At 41.3% G+C, this 21,995-nt stretch overlaps 1 protein-coding gene across 1 annotated transcript in view; it reads left to right on the top strand.

The window, feature by feature from the left end:
• MSH4 (mutS homolog 4) overlaps window positions 1-21,995 on the top strand; it is a 62,113-nt gene that overhangs the window by 24,032 nt on the left and 16,086 nt on the right. The window contains exons 4-11 of the mRNA XM_050960909.1: window positions 7,286-7,396; window positions 9,761-9,876; window positions 11,063-11,236; window positions 12,192-12,364; window positions 16,404-16,471; window positions 19,337-19,411; window positions 19,817-19,881; window positions 20,479-20,648. Of these exons, the coding sequence (XP_050816866.1) occupies window positions 7,286-7,396; window positions 9,761-9,876; window positions 11,063-11,236; window positions 12,192-12,364; window positions 16,404-16,471; window positions 19,337-19,411; window positions 19,817-19,881; window positions 20,479-20,648 (952 nt within the window). The remainder of the gene's footprint in view (window positions 1-7,285; window positions 7,397-9,760; window positions 9,877-11,062; window positions 11,237-12,191; window positions 12,365-16,403; window positions 16,472-19,336; window positions 19,412-19,816; window positions 19,882-20,478; window positions 20,649-21,995) is intronic.

Genomic DNA, 21,995 nt, shown 5'->3' with positions numbered 1-21,995 from the left:
AGGCAGCACAGACTTTTGGCCCAAGACAGGGGACATCCGTCCTCTCCTCTTTCACCTTCACCCAGAACTAGCCCCTCTCCCCAGAGGAAGCAGACAGTTCTTTTTACCTTGTTTGTTGTGCCCTGCTTGACTTTCTCCTCCTGATCCTTCTAGCTGCTTGAGGACCAATTCTTGTTGGTTCTGCCAACTGCTGAACCTGGTGGACTCTCTTGGCAGCCAGTGGAGTATCTAAACTCACTGCTCTTTTCCACCAGAATGAAACCTGCTTGGGGCAGGATTAGCCAAGGTGGGAGGGCGTCAAACACATGGTACACCCTGTCACAATGATTATCTCATTGAAAAGGAAAAGCTGGTTTAAATATGTATCTTTTGAGCCACCAAAACAGAGAAATAATGCAGGTTAGACTGTAGCATGAACATGTATGCATAAGTTACAAGGTCTAAAATATGACCTAATCCAAAGAGCCTTATACAGTCCAAGTGAGTCTGCAGCTCATGACTTTCAGGAACACCATGAATTTCTGCAGCTGCAAACCCAGAAAGTTACTTCTGATTGAAAAGGTACTTCCTCAGGGTATGTCTACACTACGGAATTATTCCGATTTTATAGAAACCAGTTTTTTAAAACAGATTGTATAAAGTCGCGTGCATGCGGCCACACTAAGCACATTAATTCGGTGGTGTGTGTCCATGTACCGAGGCTAGCGTCGCTTTCCGGAGTGTTGCACTGTGGGTAGCTATCCCATAGTTCCCGCCGTCTCCTTCGCCCATTGGAATTCTGGGTTGAGATCCCAATGCAAAAACAGTGTCATGGGTAATTCTGGGTCAATATCGTCACTCAATCCTTCCTCCATGAAAGCAACGGCAGACAATCATTTCCTGCCCTTTTCCCCTGGATTGCCCTGGCAGACGCCATAGCATGGCAACCATGGAACCCATTTTGCCTTTTGTCACTGTCACCGTATGTGTACTGGATGCTGCTGACAGGGGCGGTACTGCAGTGCTACACAGCAGCATTCATTTTCCTTTGCAAGGTAGCAGAGATGGTTACCAGCTATAGCACTGTCTGCAATTGGAAATTGGCAATGAGATTACGGTTATCAGTCATTTTGCACCGTTTGCAATTGGAAATTGGCGATGACGGTTATCAATCCTTTTGTACCATCTGCTGCTGTCATGGGTGTGCCCGGCTGGCCTCGCTGAGGTCGTCCGGGGGCGCATGGACAAAAATGGGAATGAATCTCCAGGTCATTCTCTTCTTTATGTTTTGTCTAAAAATAGAATTAGTCCTGCCTAGAATATGGGGCAAGTGTACTAGAGAACCAGAGAGCACAGCCGCTCCAGGTCAGAGCCCCAGAGATCCCGCAGAAATGATGAGCTGCATGCCATTCTAGAGGGTGCCCCTGCAACAACCCCACCCGTTGCGTCCCTCCTTCCCCAACCCTCCTGGGCTACCATGGCAGTGTCCCCCCATTTGTGTGATGAAGTAATAAAGAATGCAGAAATAAGAAACACTGACTTTTTAGTGAGATAAAATGAGGGGGAGGCAGCCTCCAGCTGCTATGATAGTGCAGGCAGGACATTAAAGGGTGGAGGGGAGAGGAGCGCAGCCTCCCACTGCTATGATAGTCCAGGCAGTACAGAATCTTCTTTAGACATGAAGGGTGGGGGGCGCTGATGGAACTCAGCCTCCAACTGCTATGATGAGGACGGTTACCAAGCCTTTTGTATCGTCTGCCAGGAATGATTGGGAGTCATTCCCATTTTTGCCCAGGCGCCCCTGGCCGACCTCAGCGAGGCCAGCCAGGAGCACTCACGGGCTGATGAGGAGGATGGATATCAGTCATTTTGCACCGTCTGCCACCAGGAAGGGGATGCTAGTGTTCAGCACTGCAGCACCCCGTCTACCAGCAGCATGCAGTAGACATAGGGTGACATTGAAAAAAGGCGAGAAACGATTTTTTCCCCTTTTCTTTCGGGGTGAAGAAGGGGGTAAATTGATGACATATACCCTGAAACACCCGGGAAAATGTTTTTGACCCTTCAGGCATTGGGAGCTCAACCAAGAATGCAAATGCTTTCCAGAGACTGCGGGGACTGTGGGATAGCTGGAGTCCTCAGACCCCCCTCCCTCCCTCCATGAGCATCCATTTGATTCTTTGGCTTTCCATTACACTTGTCACGCAGCACTGTACTGAGTCCCTGCTGTGGCCTCTGTCTATCATAGCCTGGAGATTTTTTCAAATGCTTTGTCGTTTCGTCTTCTGTAACGGAGCTGTGATAGAACAAATTTGTCTCCCCATACAGCGATCAGATCCAGTATCTCCCGTACAGTCCATACTGGAGCTTTTTGGATTTGGGACTGCATCGCCACCCATGCTAATCAGAGCTCCACTCTGGGTTAGGAAATGAAATTCAAAAGTTTGCGGGGCTTTTCCTGTCTACCTGGCCAATGCATCCGAGTTCAGATTGCTTTCCAGAGCGGTCACAGTGGTGCACTGTGGGATACCACCCAGAGGCCAATACCGTTGATTTGCGGCCACACTAACCCTAGTCCGACATGGCAATACCGATTTCAGTGCTACTCCCCTCATCGGGGAGGAGTACAGAAATCGGTTTTAAGAGCCCTTTATATCGATATAAAGGGCTTCATTGTGTGGACGGGTTCAGGGTTAATTCGATTTAACACTGTTAAATTCGGTATAAACATGTAGTGTAGACCAGGCCTCAGTCACACCCATGGAATGCCATGTTAGGCATAACCTCCTTCTTCAAGTGTTTGCTCACATAGATTCCAATTAGGTGTGTGCGCACCGCATGCACGATTGTGGGGAGATTTTTACCCTAGCAACACTCGGTGGGTCGGCTGAGGCGCCCACTGGAGTGGCGCCTTTATGGCATGGGAAATATGCCCCGGCCAACCCAGCGCCCCCTCAGTTCCTTCTTACCGCCCATGACGGTCATTGGAACTGTGAAGCACAGCTTAGCTGATCTCCACTCTCCCGAGCATTTGCTTTAGTACCTGTTAATAGTTTCTGATTAGTTGTTAATAGTTGTTTATAGTTGTTAATAGTTACTTAGTATAGTTAGCTTTAGTTTACTTAGTGGGGGGGAACGAGGTCTTCTCCATGCCTGGGTCTCTGGGCTTCAAACCCTGCTCGGCTTGCCTGAAGCCGATGCCAACGGGAGACCCCCATGACTCTTGCCTAAAGTGTCTGGGGGAATCCCACCAAGCGGACAAGTGCCGCATTTGCAAAGCCTTCAAGCCGAGGACCAAAAAGGAGTGGGATTTTAGACTGAAGCAGCTCCTTATGGAGGCAGCACTTAGCCCGGTCCCTTCCTCTGCGCGCCGAGACTCGGCACCGTCGTCCTCGGTGCAGAGTGCCCCTGCGGCACCAACTGGTCCAGCATCACGTTCGGAATTTGCTTTTCCTCCCCCACCCCTCCTTCCCCATCCCTCTTCAGGGACCCTTCTCATGAGCACCTCTTTCTACAGGAGGTCCAATCACTCCTAACTTTGGGAGCAATAAAGTAGGTTCCGGGAGAGTCAAGGGGCAGGGGTTTTTACTCCCGATACTTCCTTATCCCCAAGGCCAAGGGTGGGCTTTGGCCCATCTGGGACCTATGTGGACTCAACAAATTCATGCTAAAGTTGAATTTCCGCATGGTCTCACTAGGTCTTCCCTAGATCCTGGACACTGGCACGCCGCCTTCGACATGAAGGACGCATATTTCTACATTGCAATCTACCCAGCGTACAGATGCTTCCTTCGCTTTGTGGTCAATCAAGAGCACTTTCAATTCACCGTCCTTCCTTTAGGCCTGTCCACAGACCCCAGGGTGTTTACTAAGTGCATGGCTGTTGTGGCTGCCTCCCTTCATCGACAACGGATCCAAGTGTTCCCATATCTCGACAACTGGCTTATTCGGGGTCGCTCCAGGGGTCAGGTACAGTCTCATGTTCAGCTTACCATGAACATGTTCAATCGACTGGGCCTCCTGCTCAGTGTCACGAAATCCATTCTGGTACCAACCCAGAGGATAGAATTCATAGGAGCAGTCTTAGACTCAGGCCTAGCCTGGGCACTTCTGCCGGAAGCCCACTTCCAATCCCTGGCAAACATTGTCCACAGCCTGCAAAGCTTCCCGACCTCGACCGTGAAAACATGCCTATGCCTCCTGGGACACATGTCCTCTTGCACGTATGTGACCAGGCACACCAGGCTGTGACTACATCCACTCCAAGCCTGGCTATCAACAGTATACCGCCCAGGTTGGGACAGTTTGAACACAGTGGTTACCATCCCACCAGGGATACTAGCCTCTCTAGACTGGTGGCTGGACCTCAAATCAGTGTGCGAAGGGCTGCCATTGCACACCCTGCAGACCTCTGTGTCCCTAGTCATGGATGTGTCATCCCTGGGATGGGGAGCCCACCTCGGGAATCTACATACACAGGGGCTATGGTCGGCAGGAGAGTTATCCCTCCACATCAACATACAGGAACTCAGAGCCGTGCGCCTGGTGTGTCAAGCATTCAGAGAGCGCATTCAAAGCCATTGTGTTGCAGTCCTCACAGACAACACAATGGCCATGTTTTACATTAACAAGCAAGGGAGATCCCGGTTGTCCCCCCTCTGTCAGGAGGCCACTCATCTGTGAGAATTCTGCATAGCTGACTCGATCCATCTGGTGGCGTCGTTTCTCCCAGGAGTTCAGAACATCTTAGCGGACCACCTCAGCAGATCATTCCAGGCTCATGAGTGGTTGGTTAGCCTGGACGTCATCCACTCTGTCTTCCTGAAGTAGGGCTTTCCCCTGATAGACCTATTGGCCTCTCGCAAGAATTGGAAATGCCAGGTGTTCTGCTCTCTCCAAGGATGCTCTCCGGGTTCCCTGTCGGACGCCTTCCTAATACAATGGAAGGATCACTTGCGCAATGCCTTTCCTCCATTCCCGTTAGTCCACAGGGTCCTGATCAAGCTGTGCAGGGACAGAGCCCATCTGATTTTGGTCATCCCAGTGTGGCCCAGACAGCAATGGTATATCACTCTCCTAGAGCTGTCGGTGGACACTCCGATTCCACTTCCAGTGTGGCCATACCTGATCACTCAGGACCACAGAAAACTCTGTCATCGCAACCTGCAATCTCTCCACCTCACAGCGTGGATGCTACATGGCTAAATCAATCTGAGCTGTGCTGCTCTCGGTTGGTTCAGCAAATCCTTTTGGGTAGCAGGAAGCCCTCTACCAGGTCCACATATTTAGCCAAGTGGAAGTGTTTTTCCTGCTGGTGAGCTCAGAGTCATACGGCCCCCCTACAGGCATCAGTACCTATCATCTTGGACTACCTCCTGTCCTTAAAACAGCAGGGCTTGGCAATATCATCCATCAGAGTGCACCTAGCAGCTATTTCGGCTTTCCACCCAGGCGAAAATGGGCATCTGGTCTTCTCCAATCCCATGGTCAGCAGCTTTCTCAAGGGGTTGGAGTGCCTGTTCCCACGAATTCAACAACCGATCCCTACATGGGATCTTAGCCTGGTCCTATCCAGATTCCTGGGTGCCCCATTCGAGCTGATGGCCACCTGCTCGCTCCTGTACCTTTTCTGTAAGACAGCCTTCCTCATAGCTATCACTTTGGCGAGGTGGATGTGTGAACTCAGGGCACTCACATCGGAACCACCATATACGATGTTCCATAGGGACAAGGTACAGCTGTGACCTCACCCGGCCTTCCTCCCTAAGGTGGTGTCTGCCTTGCATGTCAACCAGGACAATCTTCCTCCCTGTCTTCTACCCACAGCCGCTTGCCTCTCAACGGGAACAGCAGCTGCACTCCCTGGACATTCGCAGGGCCCTGGCCTTCTACATCAAGTGAACAAAACCTTTCAGGAAAATGTCGCAGCTGTTTGTTGCAGTGGCAGACTGGATGAAGGGCCTTCCAGTCTCCTCCCAGCACATCTCGTCCTGGATCACATCATACATCTGTGCGTGGTGACTTGGCTGGTGTCCCAACTATACACCTTACCACCCACTCCATGTGGACTCAGGCTTCATCCTCTGCTTTCCTGGCACACAAGCCCATACAGGAGATATGTAGGGCAGTGACTTGGTCATCGGTGCAGACCTTTGCCGCCCACTATGTGATAATGCAACAGTCCAAGGGTGATGCTGCATTTGGTTCAGCGGTCCTTCACTCTGCAACATCTCACTCCAACCCCACCACCTAGGTAAGGCTTGGGAGTTACCTAACTGGAACTGATATGAGCAAGTACTCGAAGAAGAAATGACGGTTACTCACCTTTGTAACTGTTGTTCTTCAAGATGTGTTGCTCATATCCATTCCAAACCCACCCTCCTTCCCCTCTGTCGGAGTAGCCGGCATTAAGGAACTGAGGGGGCGCTGGGTCGGCTGGGACATATATCCGGTGCCATGAAGGCGCCACTCCAGGGGACGCCTCAGCTGACCCACCGAGTGTTGCTAGGGTAAAAATCTCCCAATGATGGTGCACGCAGCGTGCACACACCTAATTGGAGTGAATATGAGCAACACATCTCAAAGAACATCAGTTACAAAGGTGAGTAACCACCTTTTTTTTTTGCAGGGGTGTTTCATCATATATATATATACTATATATTCATGACATAAGATAAATTATTATCCAAATCTTTTACTTTAATTTTAGGTATTTTTGTAACTATTTTTCTGGTTTATATTAGTGAGCGATATCTGCAGACACTTCTGTTTGGAAAATTATTACTACAGGCTATTTCTTTTTTAGTTCTTGTATGCAGCAGTTAGAGAGACAAGAGTGCATAAAAGGGAAGGAGAGGAGGAAAGAAACTTAACAGATTTCTACATGCTACAAATAATAAATAATAATATATCTTCATCTACTCTCTTTGGAGCGTGGTGCAATAGGTGTAACTAAATCCTCTCTTTTTGCATTATATTTATCCTATTGCTTTCTGTACTACACTTACTTATTATCTGGCCAACAGAAAGTTCCTAATGATGCAGTCTCACCTGTTACCAGTGCTCAAAGCTCAGGAAGTGAAAAAGCCATTAAAAACCTTACTGTTTTTAGCTCTGACTGGGAATAGATGATGTCTGCCTGGTTTTTGTGCGTGCACATCCCTTCAAGTGGAATTTCTAATTGATTTAAAAGTGTTTACAAAGATTATAGAATTTGTCAGTTATTTCTGGACTATTTTATTTGTGAAAATGTACTTTGAGACTGCTAAATGATTTTTAATGAATTATGTTTTAATTTTGTTTTTAGGTTATCACAAAACTCAAGATTTTAACACCATTAGAAATAATAATGTCAAATACCGCTTGTGATACAGGGAATACAACCAAATTGTTCAGTTTGATAACAGAAAATTTCAAGGTAATCTTTTTTTTAGACTTCATTTAGTTTTTATAGGGCTCCTATTTGACTGTTTTATATGGCTGCAGGTTTGTGACCGTCTTTATGAGGGGATCCAAACACTGAATCCCTTAGTTCACTGGGGCTGGGCAAAGTTTAGGCAGTGTTCCTGGCTTTTGGCCTCTGCACACACACTCCAGGTGTTACCTTGTGTCTGACTCTCTTTTGGCAGTGGTGACCCCACAGGCCAACTGCCCATGTCCCAAAAGTAATGCCATCTCCTGCAAGCCTCCCCAGCAGCTCTTGCACATTTTCCAGAATCCTTCCAAAGGTGTGAGCCTTCTGGCTTACAGCTTGCCTTTTCAGGGACATGCAACAGTGAAAGCCAACAGACACATCAATAGACTTTCACAGGATTCTAAAGTAGTATTGCTCTTTACTTAATAGAATGAGAAATGCATGGATCAAGATAAAATAATAAACATATGTATACAATTTCCTTGCCTCAGTTCCTCACCATTCTGGAGAGTTCTTTAGGCTTGGGCAGAGTCCTCTGGGGTGTCTTCCGCTCCACGTCATGTCTTCTGAATTATGGAGATTTTCCAGCCCATCTAGCCTTCTCTGACCTTTGTTGGGCCTGCAGTTAAATTGGATCCCCCACTATGAATGCTTGCCTTTCTCTTCCCCTCTTCTTACCAAAGCTTACTGTTTTTCTTGTGAGTCATTTTAAAATCTTAGCTTTGTCATCTCTGTCTCTGTGTCCTGTTTGGCAATTTTCCACTCTCTACTTCCCCTCTCTGCAGATAAGTTGGAGGAAGTAGTTTCTCCCAGCTCCAGCCAATCTCCTTAGCATGTTCATTGCTTGGTCCAGGGCACAGTGATTAAAGTTAACAACTCTCCATTGGCCCTGGTCTGGTAGGTATAGAGCTGTCCATGTCAGCAGCTGATGGATTCCACGTACACACAGTCATTCTATGATGCAAAATTTTATAATAACTTCATAGAATCAACCAGAATTAATAAGTTGTGACAATTTGGGGTTCAGCCTGGACCAATAAGGGGTTATGTAACTTCCTGCCCTGCAACTCTGATGCCTTAAATGTGATGCTGGTGTGGCTCACAACTCTGACACCAACAGCCAGCCTACGTGCATGCAGGTCATATCCTGACTTCCACCATGCAATTGGTTTTTGCAGGTTGACCACAACACCTGTGCCCAATACTGAATTTCCCTGAAAGTGTTTGCCCTGGAGTGTCTAGTCTTGTCCTGGAATACTCACAGAAGCTAAATTTGCTTCTCCTTTAAAGAGCCAGTAAACAACAGCTCATTAATTTAATGGAGGGTTGACAAACACTTTTTTCAGTCAAAGCACTGAACTGGTTTATAGTAAAACAAGTTTATTAAATAAAAACTCATAGCTTTAAGTGTATAAGGAATAAAGATAAGAATGGTTACAAGCAAACTAAAGTAAAAATCTCTTTCTAAGACTAAAACTTAATTTTTAAAGCAAGTTACAGGCTTGCAGGGTTCTGATCTGTATTCATTCCCAGAAATTTCAGTCCCCTGAGTTGAAGGATCCAACAGTCAGTGATTTCAAGAGCTCTGGCCCCTCTAGTCCCTCAAGTGATGGATGCCAAAATAGCTTCTTGTCTTTGCTTATATCTTCTAAAGTTCAATGAACAGTTGGGGGGAGAGATAGCTCAGTGGTTTGAGCATTGGCCTGCTAAACTCAGGGTTGTGAGTTCAATCCTTGAGGAGGCCATTTGGGGGAGTGGTCCTGCTTTGAGCAGAGGGTTGGACTAGATGATCTCTTGAGGTCCCTCCCAACCTTAATAATCTATGAACTTGCTCAGGAAGCCCACTTGAGGGCTCAGCCTACTGTCCCTTGCAGGGAGCCAACACTGTGTTAATTTTTGCAGTTTTGTGTTCCCCTGTCATGATAGTTAAGAGGCTATCTCCCCCACTCGATGGTTTTATTTACCTTCATCATCTCTGCCTGATGACCAGACCAGTCAGATAAGCAAACATACATCCCCTGTCCAAGGCAGACTGAGCCCACGCACTAGTTACCAAACACAGTTTAAGAACATAATTCCAGAACACACCTATAATACACCATGCAGTGAGCTTCAGGACCAGTGTGCCACCAATTTGCTCATGATATCCTACATGACACCTTCCAGATACAGATCATAATAGCGGTGAGTGGGGGTACACTGAATATCTCAGGCCTGATATAATTTGCTGATCCAGAGTTGTGAACTGCCAATGGACCTCTGTGTCACATTTTTACATACAGAGATCAAATCATCACAACATTACGGGTCCTTTCCATGAGATTTTGAAACCTTTGCTGTTTTTGTTTTTGTTTTTGTTGTTATTAGAACGTGACTTTTACTACTGTCCAAAGAAAATACTTCAATGAAACAAAGGGCTTGGAATATATAGAACAGTTGTGTACATCTGAATTCGGCACTGTCCTAATGGAGGTTCAGTCCAAGTATGTTTAACCTAAGTAAGAAAAAGAAGTAGCGTTTCCAGATAAAAGGTTTTAACAGTTTGTACAGATTTAATACACTGGCCAGTGGCTTCTCATTAATTGGTACAACAGGGTTTCTCGAACAGGCATCGCCGCTTGTGTAGGGAAAGCCCCTGGCGGGCCGGGCTGGTGTGTTTACCTGCCTCATCCGCAGGTCCAGCCAACCGTAGCTCCAACTGGCCGTGGATTGCTGCTCCAGGCCAATGGGAGCTGCTGGAAGCGGCAGCCAGTAAGTCCCTCGGCCCATGCTGCTTCCAGAAGCTCCCATTGGCTCGGAGAAGTGATCCATGGCCAGTGGGAGCCGCGATCGGCCGGACCTGCAGACAGGGCAGGTAAACACACTGGCCCGGCCCACCAGAGGCTTTTCTTACACAAGCAGTGACCCCTATTTGAGAAACCCTGTGGTACACACATGCCTACCAGAGCATGGCAGGGAGCTCAAGGCTTGTGCCTTGCGGTGGGGTGGTAGGGCTAGAGGTTTCTGCCAGAGACAACTGGTGCTTGCTGAGAGTGGGAGCGTGCAATTTAAAGGTTCACGCCCCCAACAGTTTGTCACCCTCCTCCTCTTACTATCAGTGACCCCTCCCTGCATCTCCCAGGTGTTAGTGCAAGGAGAGGGAACATCAAAAGCAGAGGCTCTCCCTACAGCTCCCAGCTGTTTGCTGCTGCCTCTCCCTACGGCCAAAACTCCCAGCATGTTGGCTCCAACAGCTGCTGTGCAGGGCAGAAGCCCAGTGGTACCATGTAACCATGCAGGGCCAGCAAACCCTGGGAAAAATCGGAGGGGGGCATGTGACTGCATGTGCCCCACCACGCATTGCCTCTGGCTTCTGCATAATGGGAAGGATTGTCTTGGGGCTTCAGTCCTACGGTAGTCATCTGCTGGGGCTTGGGGCATCAGCAGGAGTGGGACTGAAGCCCGGAGCCCTGGCAGGCATGTCCTGGCTCTCAAATTTCTGAAGATTGTCATATATGGTTCGGAGGATCAGCAAGTTTACACAGTGCTCCCAATCCCTAATAGGTGTGAACATGACTCTATAGCTTGGCATAAGATTGCTAAGAGAAACCTTCTCCCTAGTACAGTAAATGTTTTTGCGCTGGATGAGGAGAAATATTTAATGTTCAGTAAGTGATCACTACTTTACAGGTATTACTGTCTAGCAGCTGCTGCAGCTTTGCTAAAATATGTTGAATTTATTCAAAATTCAGTTTATGCTCCTAAGTCGCTCAAGGTTCGTTTCCAGGGAAGTGAGCAAACTGCTATGATAGATTCATCATCAGCCCAAAATCTTGAATTGTTAACTAACAATAGAGATTCTCGGTAAGATTATTTTGTTTTTACAAATTCAATTTTTTTTCATTGTTATAAATTTATAATGCGCCAAGTTCTATGCACATCTATCTAATCTATCTAATCATAGTAATTATATCGTATGCAAAGCTGATTTTTAAATAATTTGAAAAGACAAATGAACTGCAACTTAGTGCAAAATTTGTAGTCTTAGCCTGGAATTTTTTGTGTGCATCAGGAAACCCCTAATAATAAAAGAGATTAGAAAGAAAGAAAGAAAGAAAGAAAGAAAGAAAAGATAAGAATTGTGTAAAGGTGTATAGTGTATCTGTCACAAATGAACCTGCTGTCAGCAGGTTTGACTTATTTAACTGACCCACAAGTGTGTGTGGCCATGTCTCTACCTAGCAGCTGAGCCAGGGGGATGTTGCCACTTCTGGGGAGTTCAGAAGAGGGTAAGCGCTGCCCGGAGCCCGCCTCACTCCGTCCTATGCCCCAACCTCCTGCCCCCTCCCATACCCAAACTCTGCTGCTGCTCGGGGTGGGGAGGGCATTGGGCCAAGTAGGGAGCCTGCCAGCCCTGCCCACACCAGCACCAGTGGGAGTCCCGGGCAGCGCGCTGCCGCCTGTGCCCCCCCAGCACCAGTAGTGGTTCTGGGCAGCCCCCCCCCCAACAAGTTTTATTCACTGGTAATTTTAGTAAAAGTCATGGACAAATTTATGGCCCATGACCTTTGTTTACTGCCCTTGACCTGTCTGTGACTTTTACTAAAAATACCCGTGACTAAAATGTAGCCTTACTCATAGTCTGATATTTCTGTCTGAGGTCCCAGAGCTCACATGGAGTTCCAGGGAATTTGTGTGTGCTCAGCACTTCTGATAACCAAGCTGTAAGTTGTAGGCTAATTTAATCAGAAAATTTCATTTGATTTGTATCAGCTTGATTTTTTTGAGTTTTTTTTTTAAATTTGTGTTATTTTCAAAGGAATGGTCACACTCTTTTTGGCGTTCTAAATTATACTAAAACTCCAGGTGGAAGCCGAAGACTTAGGTCTAATATCCTGGAGCCTCTGGTTGATGCTGAAACAATTAACACAAGATTGGATTGTGTTCAGGAACTACTCCAGGATGAGGAGCTCTTTTTTAGTCTTCAGGCAGGTAATAGCTCGTTTTATGTTTAAAACACTTAAAAATACCCATTCAAATATTTTGGTTTTTATAATAGCTGAAAATTCATAGCATGTGTTAATAAAATAGATATGAAACATGTTTTGACTTGTCAAATTACATTTCATAGTGGATTTTAAAAATGCTATGATTTCTAGCAATAGTTCATAATCCGTCATTATTTAATTTGACTTTTTACCTCTTTTTTGATCATTTTGCTAAAATTTTTAGTAAATGAGGCAGACCAGCGAATGGTGCTTTAGAGGAATTTTGAATTGGTCTCACTAGCTCTTTAACAAGTGCATTTTGTGTTGGAGCCAAGCTTTCCACATATACACCACTAACATCTGTAATGTAATTTGCATACTGTTATGAATATGCAGCTTCTCATTTTTGATTTCTAAGATACAGGTAACGAGACATATGAATACACACACACTGCTAAAGAGCACAAGTTAGTTAGTCCAGCTAAGCTTAACATTAAATTTGCTAAATCTTTATTTCCTGGTTTTAGACGGCTTATTGCGGTTTTTAACTAAATGAGTAACTACTTTTGGTCAGATCAGGAACTCTTTCCAAGGCTTTCACAACACGAAAATGGATTCCGTGTAGCCTGTAGAGCTACACTCTTTTAGCTTGATATTATAACAGCAGAGCAGATACCACAAAATTTTGCAGATTGTCAGAGTGGCTCAGATAGTATGTTTATCCTTTATTTTTACACCTTAAATATTACAAATATGCATTTTTAAAATAAAAGTTTGGAAAAAGTTACTGCATCACGGCTACCTAAAACAGTGAATGGGAATTTCTCATTCTTTCTCTATCTCCATCCTATCATAGAAAATATTTTGATATTTATATCCCACCTATCAAGAAGTAAGGAGGCAAAAGGTGTATGTTGGTATAAAAATACTGGCCCACCCACTTTTTCTTTAGTATTTTTGCTTCCTTTCCCCTGGAAACTTGGAGTGTATTTCTCCAGCTTTAACTTCATCCATGCGCACCCACCCCATTTCAATAGATCAGAAATATGCATGTGAAGATGCAGCAGAGGAGACTGTGTTTTGGCACTTGTAGCTCAAAGGTAGTGAGGTAGGTAGGAGAGGTGTACTATAATATATGCTTTCCCACAAGACTACTTGTCAAACATTGTCTCTTGATCTTGTTAGTGATCAGCTCTCTAACTTGTGAGGAGCAGCTGCTTTCTTTCTACTAAAAGAATAGGACAAGGAACTCCTAGAATCATTAATTTTGATTTATAACAAATCTGGGAACAAAGAAGGATTGGAAAAAAATCACCATTTACTAATATTTCAATATTTAAAGAGGGTAAATGGGATGACCCAGATAACTGTGGGCCTCTATCCTGACAAAATCATAGAAAGGTTGATATGGAATGCAATCAGTGAAGAATTGAAGGATGTTAAAATAATTAATGCCAATCAACATGGTTTTATGGAAAATAGGTCTTGACAAATAAATTTGGTATTTTTTGACAACATCACAAGTTTAATAAAGTTTACTGTGTTGGCATAATATACTTAAGACTCTAGCATGCATTCTGATTTTTTAAGAATTTGCACTATATGTAGCCCATGTTAAATGGATTAATATTTACAGATGACGCTCAAATTGGTGGCGTGATAACAGGGAAAGATAAATTATACAGGCAATCTGGGATCATTCAATATGGTGAACAATATGCATTTTAATACAGCCAAAAGTAAGATCATACATCTACAAACAAAGAATGTAGGTCACACTATTCTGAAATGCAGCAATCCTGAAAAGACTTGGATGTACTGGCAGATAACCATTTGACTCTGAGCTTCCTCTGCAATGCTGTAGGTAAGAGGGTGTACATGATCCTTAGATGCATAACCAGGGGAATATTGAGTAGGAGTAGAGAGTTGGTATTATGTCTGTATTCTGTATTAGTGAGACCATTACTGGAATACTGCACTGAGTTCTGGGGTCTCCAATTTTTCCAACATCCTTTTTGAAGTGGAAAAGGTTCAGAGAAGGACTACAAGAAAGATTTGAGACTGGAAAACAAGCCTTATAGTGAGAGACTAAAAGAAGCTCAATCTATTTAGTTTATCTAAGGGAAGGTTAAGAGGTGATTTGGTTACACTTTCCAATGTGATATCTGCCAGTAGATAGCTCTTTAATCTACCAGAAAAAGGCATAGAAAAGGGCCATGGTTAGAAACTGAAGCAAAAGAAATTCAGACTATAAATAAGGCACAAAGTTTTAACAGTAAGGGTAATTAACTATTGGAACAACTTACCTAGGGATATAGTGGATTCCCCATCAATTGGACTCTTAAGATTTGACATCTTTCTAAAAGGTATGCTATTGCTCAAACAGAAATTATAGGTTTAATGCAGAAATTACTGGATGAGGTTCTATAGCCTGTGTTGTGTAGGAAGTTAAATTTTAATGGTTCCGTCTGGCCTTAAAATGTATGAACCATACAACTCTCATTATTTTCTTTGTGACTGTTAGAACAGTTCTGATCTGGGTGATGGTCCTTATGATTTGTAAAAATTTTCACTCTGGTCCTTGCCAGAAATGTAGCTCTCCCATTGTGATCTCTCATTCTTTGCCCTTAAGACCAGGTGTGAAATGGAGCAGGAGCTAGGGTAATACCTGAGAAAGGTCAGTACATTATCTCCATTCAAGTGGAGGCTAATTCCTCAGCTGTGTCCTTCCATGACATTTCTAATACGGAAGTTGTCAACCTTCACCTTCCATCTTTCACAGTCACAACAGAGTTGTAAAACTTCTAGTATCCTTTGGATACCAGACCACTTGGTGATGTTTCCAACATAGCTGGTTCTCTTTCTTCCTCTTGCCTGATAATATAAGAGCTGGAATCAAGTTGCTCTGGTGACTGGCGAGCAATTTGTCCACAGAAAGATTTTATTTTCTTACCTACAATATCGAGTAATTTTGTTCTTTTTAAATTGTTCCTTTTCATCACCTAATCATTCATAATTTTGGTTATCCAGCTAATTTTTAACCTTCTGTAACACCAAAATGTGAACGCTGTGAGTTGTGTCTCAGTCTCCTTTTTAAATGTCCAGCTCTCACATCCACACAGGAAGATTGACCATATGTGTAGCTCTTCAGCAATCAGTGCTATAGTACCACTAAAGCACTGCCACACACCAGGGCTTTTTTTGGATTTGGGGATCTTTCCTCTGCAGGATGCATGGGGGTCTGCTGCCCCTTAAATAGTTCAGTAGTGCCCACCAGCCAGCATCTTTCTTGAGCTATTGTAGTTGCATAGTTAGTGCTATATTCTGTCTGGCTTCCTTCTGATAAGGTCATTCCACCACAGGCTCAGGTTACAACTCTTGAAATTGCAGGGCAGATACATAGTAATCTTTTCATTGTCATAATTGGATGGGAATTTTCAAACAGAAAATGTTGCTATCATTTTTAAGATAGCCTGTTTGCTCTTGAGGACTGCCTGCTACATCTGCAATCTGACATATTTTCTGTTATAAGATAGGAAGCAGAGACATTTGACAAGGGACAGTAGTTTACTGACAATGCCATTTTTGTTATAGTCTCCCACTTTCCCCTCATTTATATTTCAGCCCTCCTACCCTGTTGTGGGGATAGGAATGTTCTTACCGTTCAATATCTTTTAGGTTGTTTAAATTCTGAGAGTTTCTTTACTGAAGAGAATATGGGAGAGCTAATGTCATTATAGCTATCATGATACAATGACCAATAAGTGCTGAGATACCATGCTTACGGATGTGACATAAGAATCTAGATAAATAGGTAGTTCTTTTGTCTGTTTTCTTTCTGGTAATTGAAGCTACAATACTTTGTCAAGATTTTTCTGTGATTGGATGAGGGAAGAAAATGACTTAACAAACAGAAGTACTAAATAGTTTTCTGTGCCTGTTTTCTTTTGGAAAATGAAATCACTTATTTGTTAAAGATTTGTTATTAAAATTATTGCAAGTTTCAGCTCAGTTTCTAATTTGTGTTTAATTTTGTTTTACAGTGATTTCAAGATTCCTGGATACTGAACAACTTCTTTCAATTTTAGTACAAATTCCAAAGCAAGATACAGTAGGTTTATAAATGCATCTATCTCGTAAATAATGAACAATTATCAGTTATCTCAATAGAGTATGCAACATGTAAACTTCATATAACAGCTGTACAATTGTATTATATTGTAAGAAAAAGATTGTACATCAAAGAGGGATGGAAACATAGTTTTAAAGATATACGGCGATTTATATATGTTGTTCCTCACCCAGAAAGATGAAAGTACGTACCCCTTAAACTAAACCATATTTTTACTTTGTAACAGGAGAAGAATTTCAGCCAGTCACAAAGTAATTTCATTTATTTATTTAGATTTATGTAGAGAGTAATAAAAGAGCACCCAGCTAATGCTCTAGGCATCCTTGACAATATTGTAAAAATACACTGAACCAGGCCTGTTGGTTCCCCCAGATCAGCTCAAATACACAACAACAAAATACATGACTGATGTGAATTGCTCTCACACAATCTGCAATTTCCTACACCCAGTCTAATCCAACACTCACTTCTTCACAAGTGAGGGAGAAAAGGTGGGCAAAGCAGCAAGGCTAACAAGCTCAAGCTGTTAAGTAGTTGGGGAGGAAGCGAGGCCCTGTTACCCTTGTGGAGAATGACTAAAAAAATGTGATTGTTGTTCCTTCACAAATGCCACTGTACTTTTAAAATGTCCATCCTCTTACTTATTCATCCTAATCACACCTCCATCTTAACATCTCTGGAGAGTAGGAGAGAGAAGCATTTTCATATGAGCATGAAAGGTAAAATACACCTTTTAATGTTAAAAGTTGTATAATAGAAATAATCTCCTTTTTGTAATATACTCACAGTTTTTAGATTGATTGCCCACTTAACTTTGCTTTGTCTATTATTTAGCCTCAGGAGCCTCTTATGCAATATAAAGAAGTTGAGATTGTACCTTATAAATGGGCTGCAAAAAATTTACTAAAAAACAAACTTCTTTAGTTTAGTTTCAGTTACTAAATAAATCTTCCAGATCTGTCAAGCCAGAACTTAGAATCTTGTTCCTTTTAGCTTCCATACACAGGCCTTCATGCTTAAACCAAGTGAAAGTCTCTTACAGCTATGAAATAAGTTCTCTCTCAGCAGCGATCAAGGTACAAACTATTAATACACATAACATAGACAGTACAATTAAATGCAGCAATTATTAATATTTGTTTTATTACAACTCATTTTCTTCAAATATAGCACATGCACAAATTTTCAAGGGGATTAAAATATATTGAAAATTTGAACCTGCCATATTTAGCAAGCTGTTTTAGAGATAGAGGGATGCAGAGAATATTTAAATACAAGTCAACATCTCAAATCAGGGTATTTTTTAGGTCCAGATTTTGCCACCCATTTTGTTTTAAATGTAATTTTAAAAAATCTGTTACATGCCCCTATTCTCAGTGCATCAACACCAAGATTTGAATCCTGGACTTCAGCACCAACCTCGACAGCTTCAATTAGCTCATCTCAGAGTAGGCTGTTACCACTTCCGTTATTTGCAAACTGCAAAACATTACTAACCAATGACTAAGTGCATCCAACTAGTGCAAAAAAGTATGTCAGGAAAGTGCTTTAGTAACAATACAGCTGCCTAGACTTCATTGTTAACAAAAGAACTTTTCTGGTTCAGTATACTTAAAATACAGCCAGTACATCACAATTTTCCTTAGTGTTTCTGGATGCTAGTTTAGACAAAAAATAAATTAGAAAGGAAATAAATCTTTCTTTTTACTCTCATCCATGTGTCTATTTTAAAATGTTAAAAAATAAATTAAAACACCATGTTATAATGTTACCAACAGGTATAGAATAAAAAAACTGTTGAATGCTGCTTTTTTTTTTCTTAAAAGCAAGACACACTGAAGTTCCTGGACTTGTAATTGGTAATGTGTGTATGTGGGGGAGATTTTGGCAGAAACTTGCTATGGTTATTGGAACAGCTCCTCTTGCTTGCTTCCACTTTGCTAAGGTGACTCCAGGCAATCAAATTGCTCCATCTTAAGGAATATTTCTGTAAATGTCATCCCTGATACTTCAATTACACTAAGACACCATCTGGGCTGATTCCCAAGCTTCATTCTGAGAAGAAAATTCAGCAAAATTCAGCAACATATAAAGGGATTTAATTGAGTTATGTGAGCACATTTTTCTTTCTAAGAAACTTCAGAACATTAGAAATTGGGTGGGTTGGGGTTTTTCTGTTCCAACAATTTGTAGCATAATTATTTTTAAAGTAAACTAAGGCTTTTTAGTAGATTTTTATGTGTAATTGAATTTTTCATAAAATTGAAATAAAAATACTGTTTAGATTTCCCACACAGGAGCCTTCACTTTTATTTATATTTTCTATTAATTTGACTTTAAAAACAGAGAATATTTTCATTTGTGCCTTTGAAAATCTGCCTTAGTTTCTACATAAGAATTTTCCATTTTTCAAATCTAAAGTTTTCTTCAGTTTCATTTTCAGAAGCCTTTGATTTTCCAATATTGATTTAAACTCGCCGCACAAAAATTAGATTTTTTTTCCCTTATGGAACTGCTAACTATTCTTTCTTTATAAGGCAACAGCACATAGCAAATGTTCTGTTCTCTGTAAGAAAGCACAAATATTTTAGACTTCTTGTCAGTTGAAGAAATTTTTTGAAAATATTGTATTGTAATTTGAGTTTTCTCAAGCTATATATAGTCAAATTAAAAAAAAACAGCAAATTTACAAATTGTCAAGCTGGTCATTAGTCATATGAATTTTCATAAATCACTTAATAGTGCATGAAAAATACATTCAGAATATGTGTGTAAAATACATGCTTGTTTTGAAATGTATTTAAAAAATTTATATTTACTGTATTTGTAATTTTTTTTCAACAGGTTAAAGCTGCTGAATCAAAAATAACTAATTTAATCTATCTGAAGCATACTTTGGAACTTGTGGATCCTCTAAAGGTGAAATGTAATCTGTTACTTTTTCTATATAAAACCCAAACTAGTTAATTTTTGTTGTCACACAGTGCAGTTCATTATATTTACTTTATATCTCATGGAACTGTACATTGTCACTGTAGTAACATCCTCTAAAAATATGACAAGGGCCTGTGCTAAGTTTGATGATTTAAAAATAAACATATTTGAGTCTCTAATACTTTCAGAACTGGATTCTGAATGCTAGTTGAAAGCTTAATTTTATAATGATTATTTAACTTAAATAGATGCCAGACCAACCAGTAAGCTCTCTATATTACCCCAATTTCAAATAAGCCCAGATGAATCTAAGGCCTTACGGACTGTTAAAATGATTATTTAATCATAAAAACATGATTAAATTTTAATCTATATTTTAATTTTCAATAGGCTGCTTTGAAAAGCTGCAAGACACATCTATTAAAGGCATATTACAGTTCTCTGGAAGACAAAAGGTACTGTGATAATATTTTCATAGCTAGAATATCTTGTCTCCTTTTTTCTGAGGATGTCTAGGATTTTAAGATATTGCTTCTTGAATTATTTATAGATATAGCTCCTGTTTTTTGTGTTATCATTAAAAACTCTTAATTTTACTTATTCTTTCTTATGAAGTTTTTAGAAATTCAGTTTTTCAACCATTGCAGGAGAAATTTGAAAAAAGATAAAAAGAACATTGGTTTTAACAATAGTTGATTGCTATGAATGACAAACATAATTTAAATTCTTACAAAAATTAAATACTCCAGTAGATATTATTGAAAAGACAAAAAAAAATTGAGAATACTTTGATTTCTTAGAATCACCCAAAATGACTGAGGATAAGTAGCTGTTTCTGATATCTGAGCAGTGTGCAATGTCTGCTATTCTTTAAGGTATTAAAATATTTAGGTTAAAGTTAGGTGTTTTCATATGATGTGTAAGGTAAAAAAAAATCACGTTAAGTTTTTAGTTTATTGGCTTCAGTCATTTTTATTTGTAATTGAAGATAATGTTGATAATGAAGTTGAAAAATATTACCTAGCTGATGGCTGATATAACTACTGTTGTAGGTTTGGAATCATACTTGAAAAGATTAAAACTGTCATTAATGATGATACAAGATACACAAAAGGATGCCTGAATATGAGGACCCAGAAGTGCTATGCAGTCAGGCCAAATATCAATGAATTCCTTGATATAGCTCGTAGAACATACACAGAGATTGTAGATGACATAGCAGGTATTTCATGATTGATTGCTAATAGAAATATATTGCACCTGTTACATAGCACCATAAAATTGTAGAAGAATATATAGTGCTAACTTTCTAATGAAGAGAAGGCAAGTATTTTTATTGTAATTTGATTTTGTCATTGATAAAAAAACAAGGCTGAGGTACATTTGGAATTGCCATACGTCTCGGTTTTCCCAGACACAACCTATTTTTGGTCCTCCAATCTCTGTCCTGGCAGATTTTTTAAATATGAACAAATGTCCATGATATTTCCTTTCTTATCCTATTTCAGGACATTTTGAGGATATTACACTTGTTGTTTATAAATGCTAGATATTCAAAGTAGAAATAAACTGTACTCCACTCCCCCTCCATCTCTCCCTTCCCCCTTGCAGTGTCCTCTATTTGGGAACTTGAAATATGGTAACCCTATTTGAAATTTACATAGAGATCTTCCATTTGTAGATAAAAACTGTAATTAAAATGAAATGATGAATAATTATTTTGTGATTTTAAAAAGTAAAAAGATTGCTTTGTTTATTCTGCCACAGAAAAACAAGCTGTATATGAATCAAACATATAGTAATCTTTCCATTTAAAACCTATGGTTTGCACCTACAATGCAGTGCATCTAAATTCAGTTTGAAGTGTTGAAACAATATTATTTCAAATAAAATTTTCCGGTACAAAAAATTAGTTTTATCATCTGCTGACACATTACAAACACAAATACTTTGTTTTTAATATTTTAACTAGTTTGAGTCTGTGAGCTATGATTTAATTGTGTGCTATTAAGAATTGTGTAAAACCACTTTCTTGATATTATTTTAAAGCCAAAATGAATAAAATCAATGTTGGAAGAATGCCTCTATTCTTTGAGTGTAACTGTTTTAGATAAAGTGTCTAAAGTTGATGAAAATAATTGTCTTTTTCTGAATGGCTCCTATTATGTTTCTGAGCAGACAAGATTGTTCTTTTAGTTCACACTTTAACAGGAAAGAATGACAAATAGCACACATGAATAATAGAATATTTAACACCAATAATATACTATAGATTGTCTTGAGGTTCCTGTTAGCTTTGTAGCTTACAGTTGACATCACACAGAGTGAACATCACAAGAGTTTAGTTGTTCCCTTGCTTTCCAAAATTTTCCTTACATGGCTGCTAAGACCCAGAGAGATGTAGGCAGGGAGGAGCTCTCTCTCGCTCCTGATGGTTACTGCAGTCCAGTTTTACTGCAGCCCACATGTTTACAGCGGAAGAGCTTCTTTTCTCCTTTTCCTGTTATCATGCTAAGCATTGAGGAAGTAAATGCTGACACTGGAGCACTGAGTGACTCCTGGACCCAGG

This window comes from Gopherus flavomarginatus, chromosome 7 (assembly GCF_025201925.1).
Source record: "Gopherus flavomarginatus isolate rGopFla2 chromosome 7, rGopFla2.mat.asm, whole genome shotgun sequence".
Taxonomy (NCBI): domain Eukaryota; kingdom Metazoa; phylum Chordata; order Testudines; family Testudinidae; genus Gopherus; species Gopherus flavomarginatus.
Note: the sequence above shows the minus strand (reverse complement) of the source record. Positions and strands in the feature narration are given on the sequence as shown.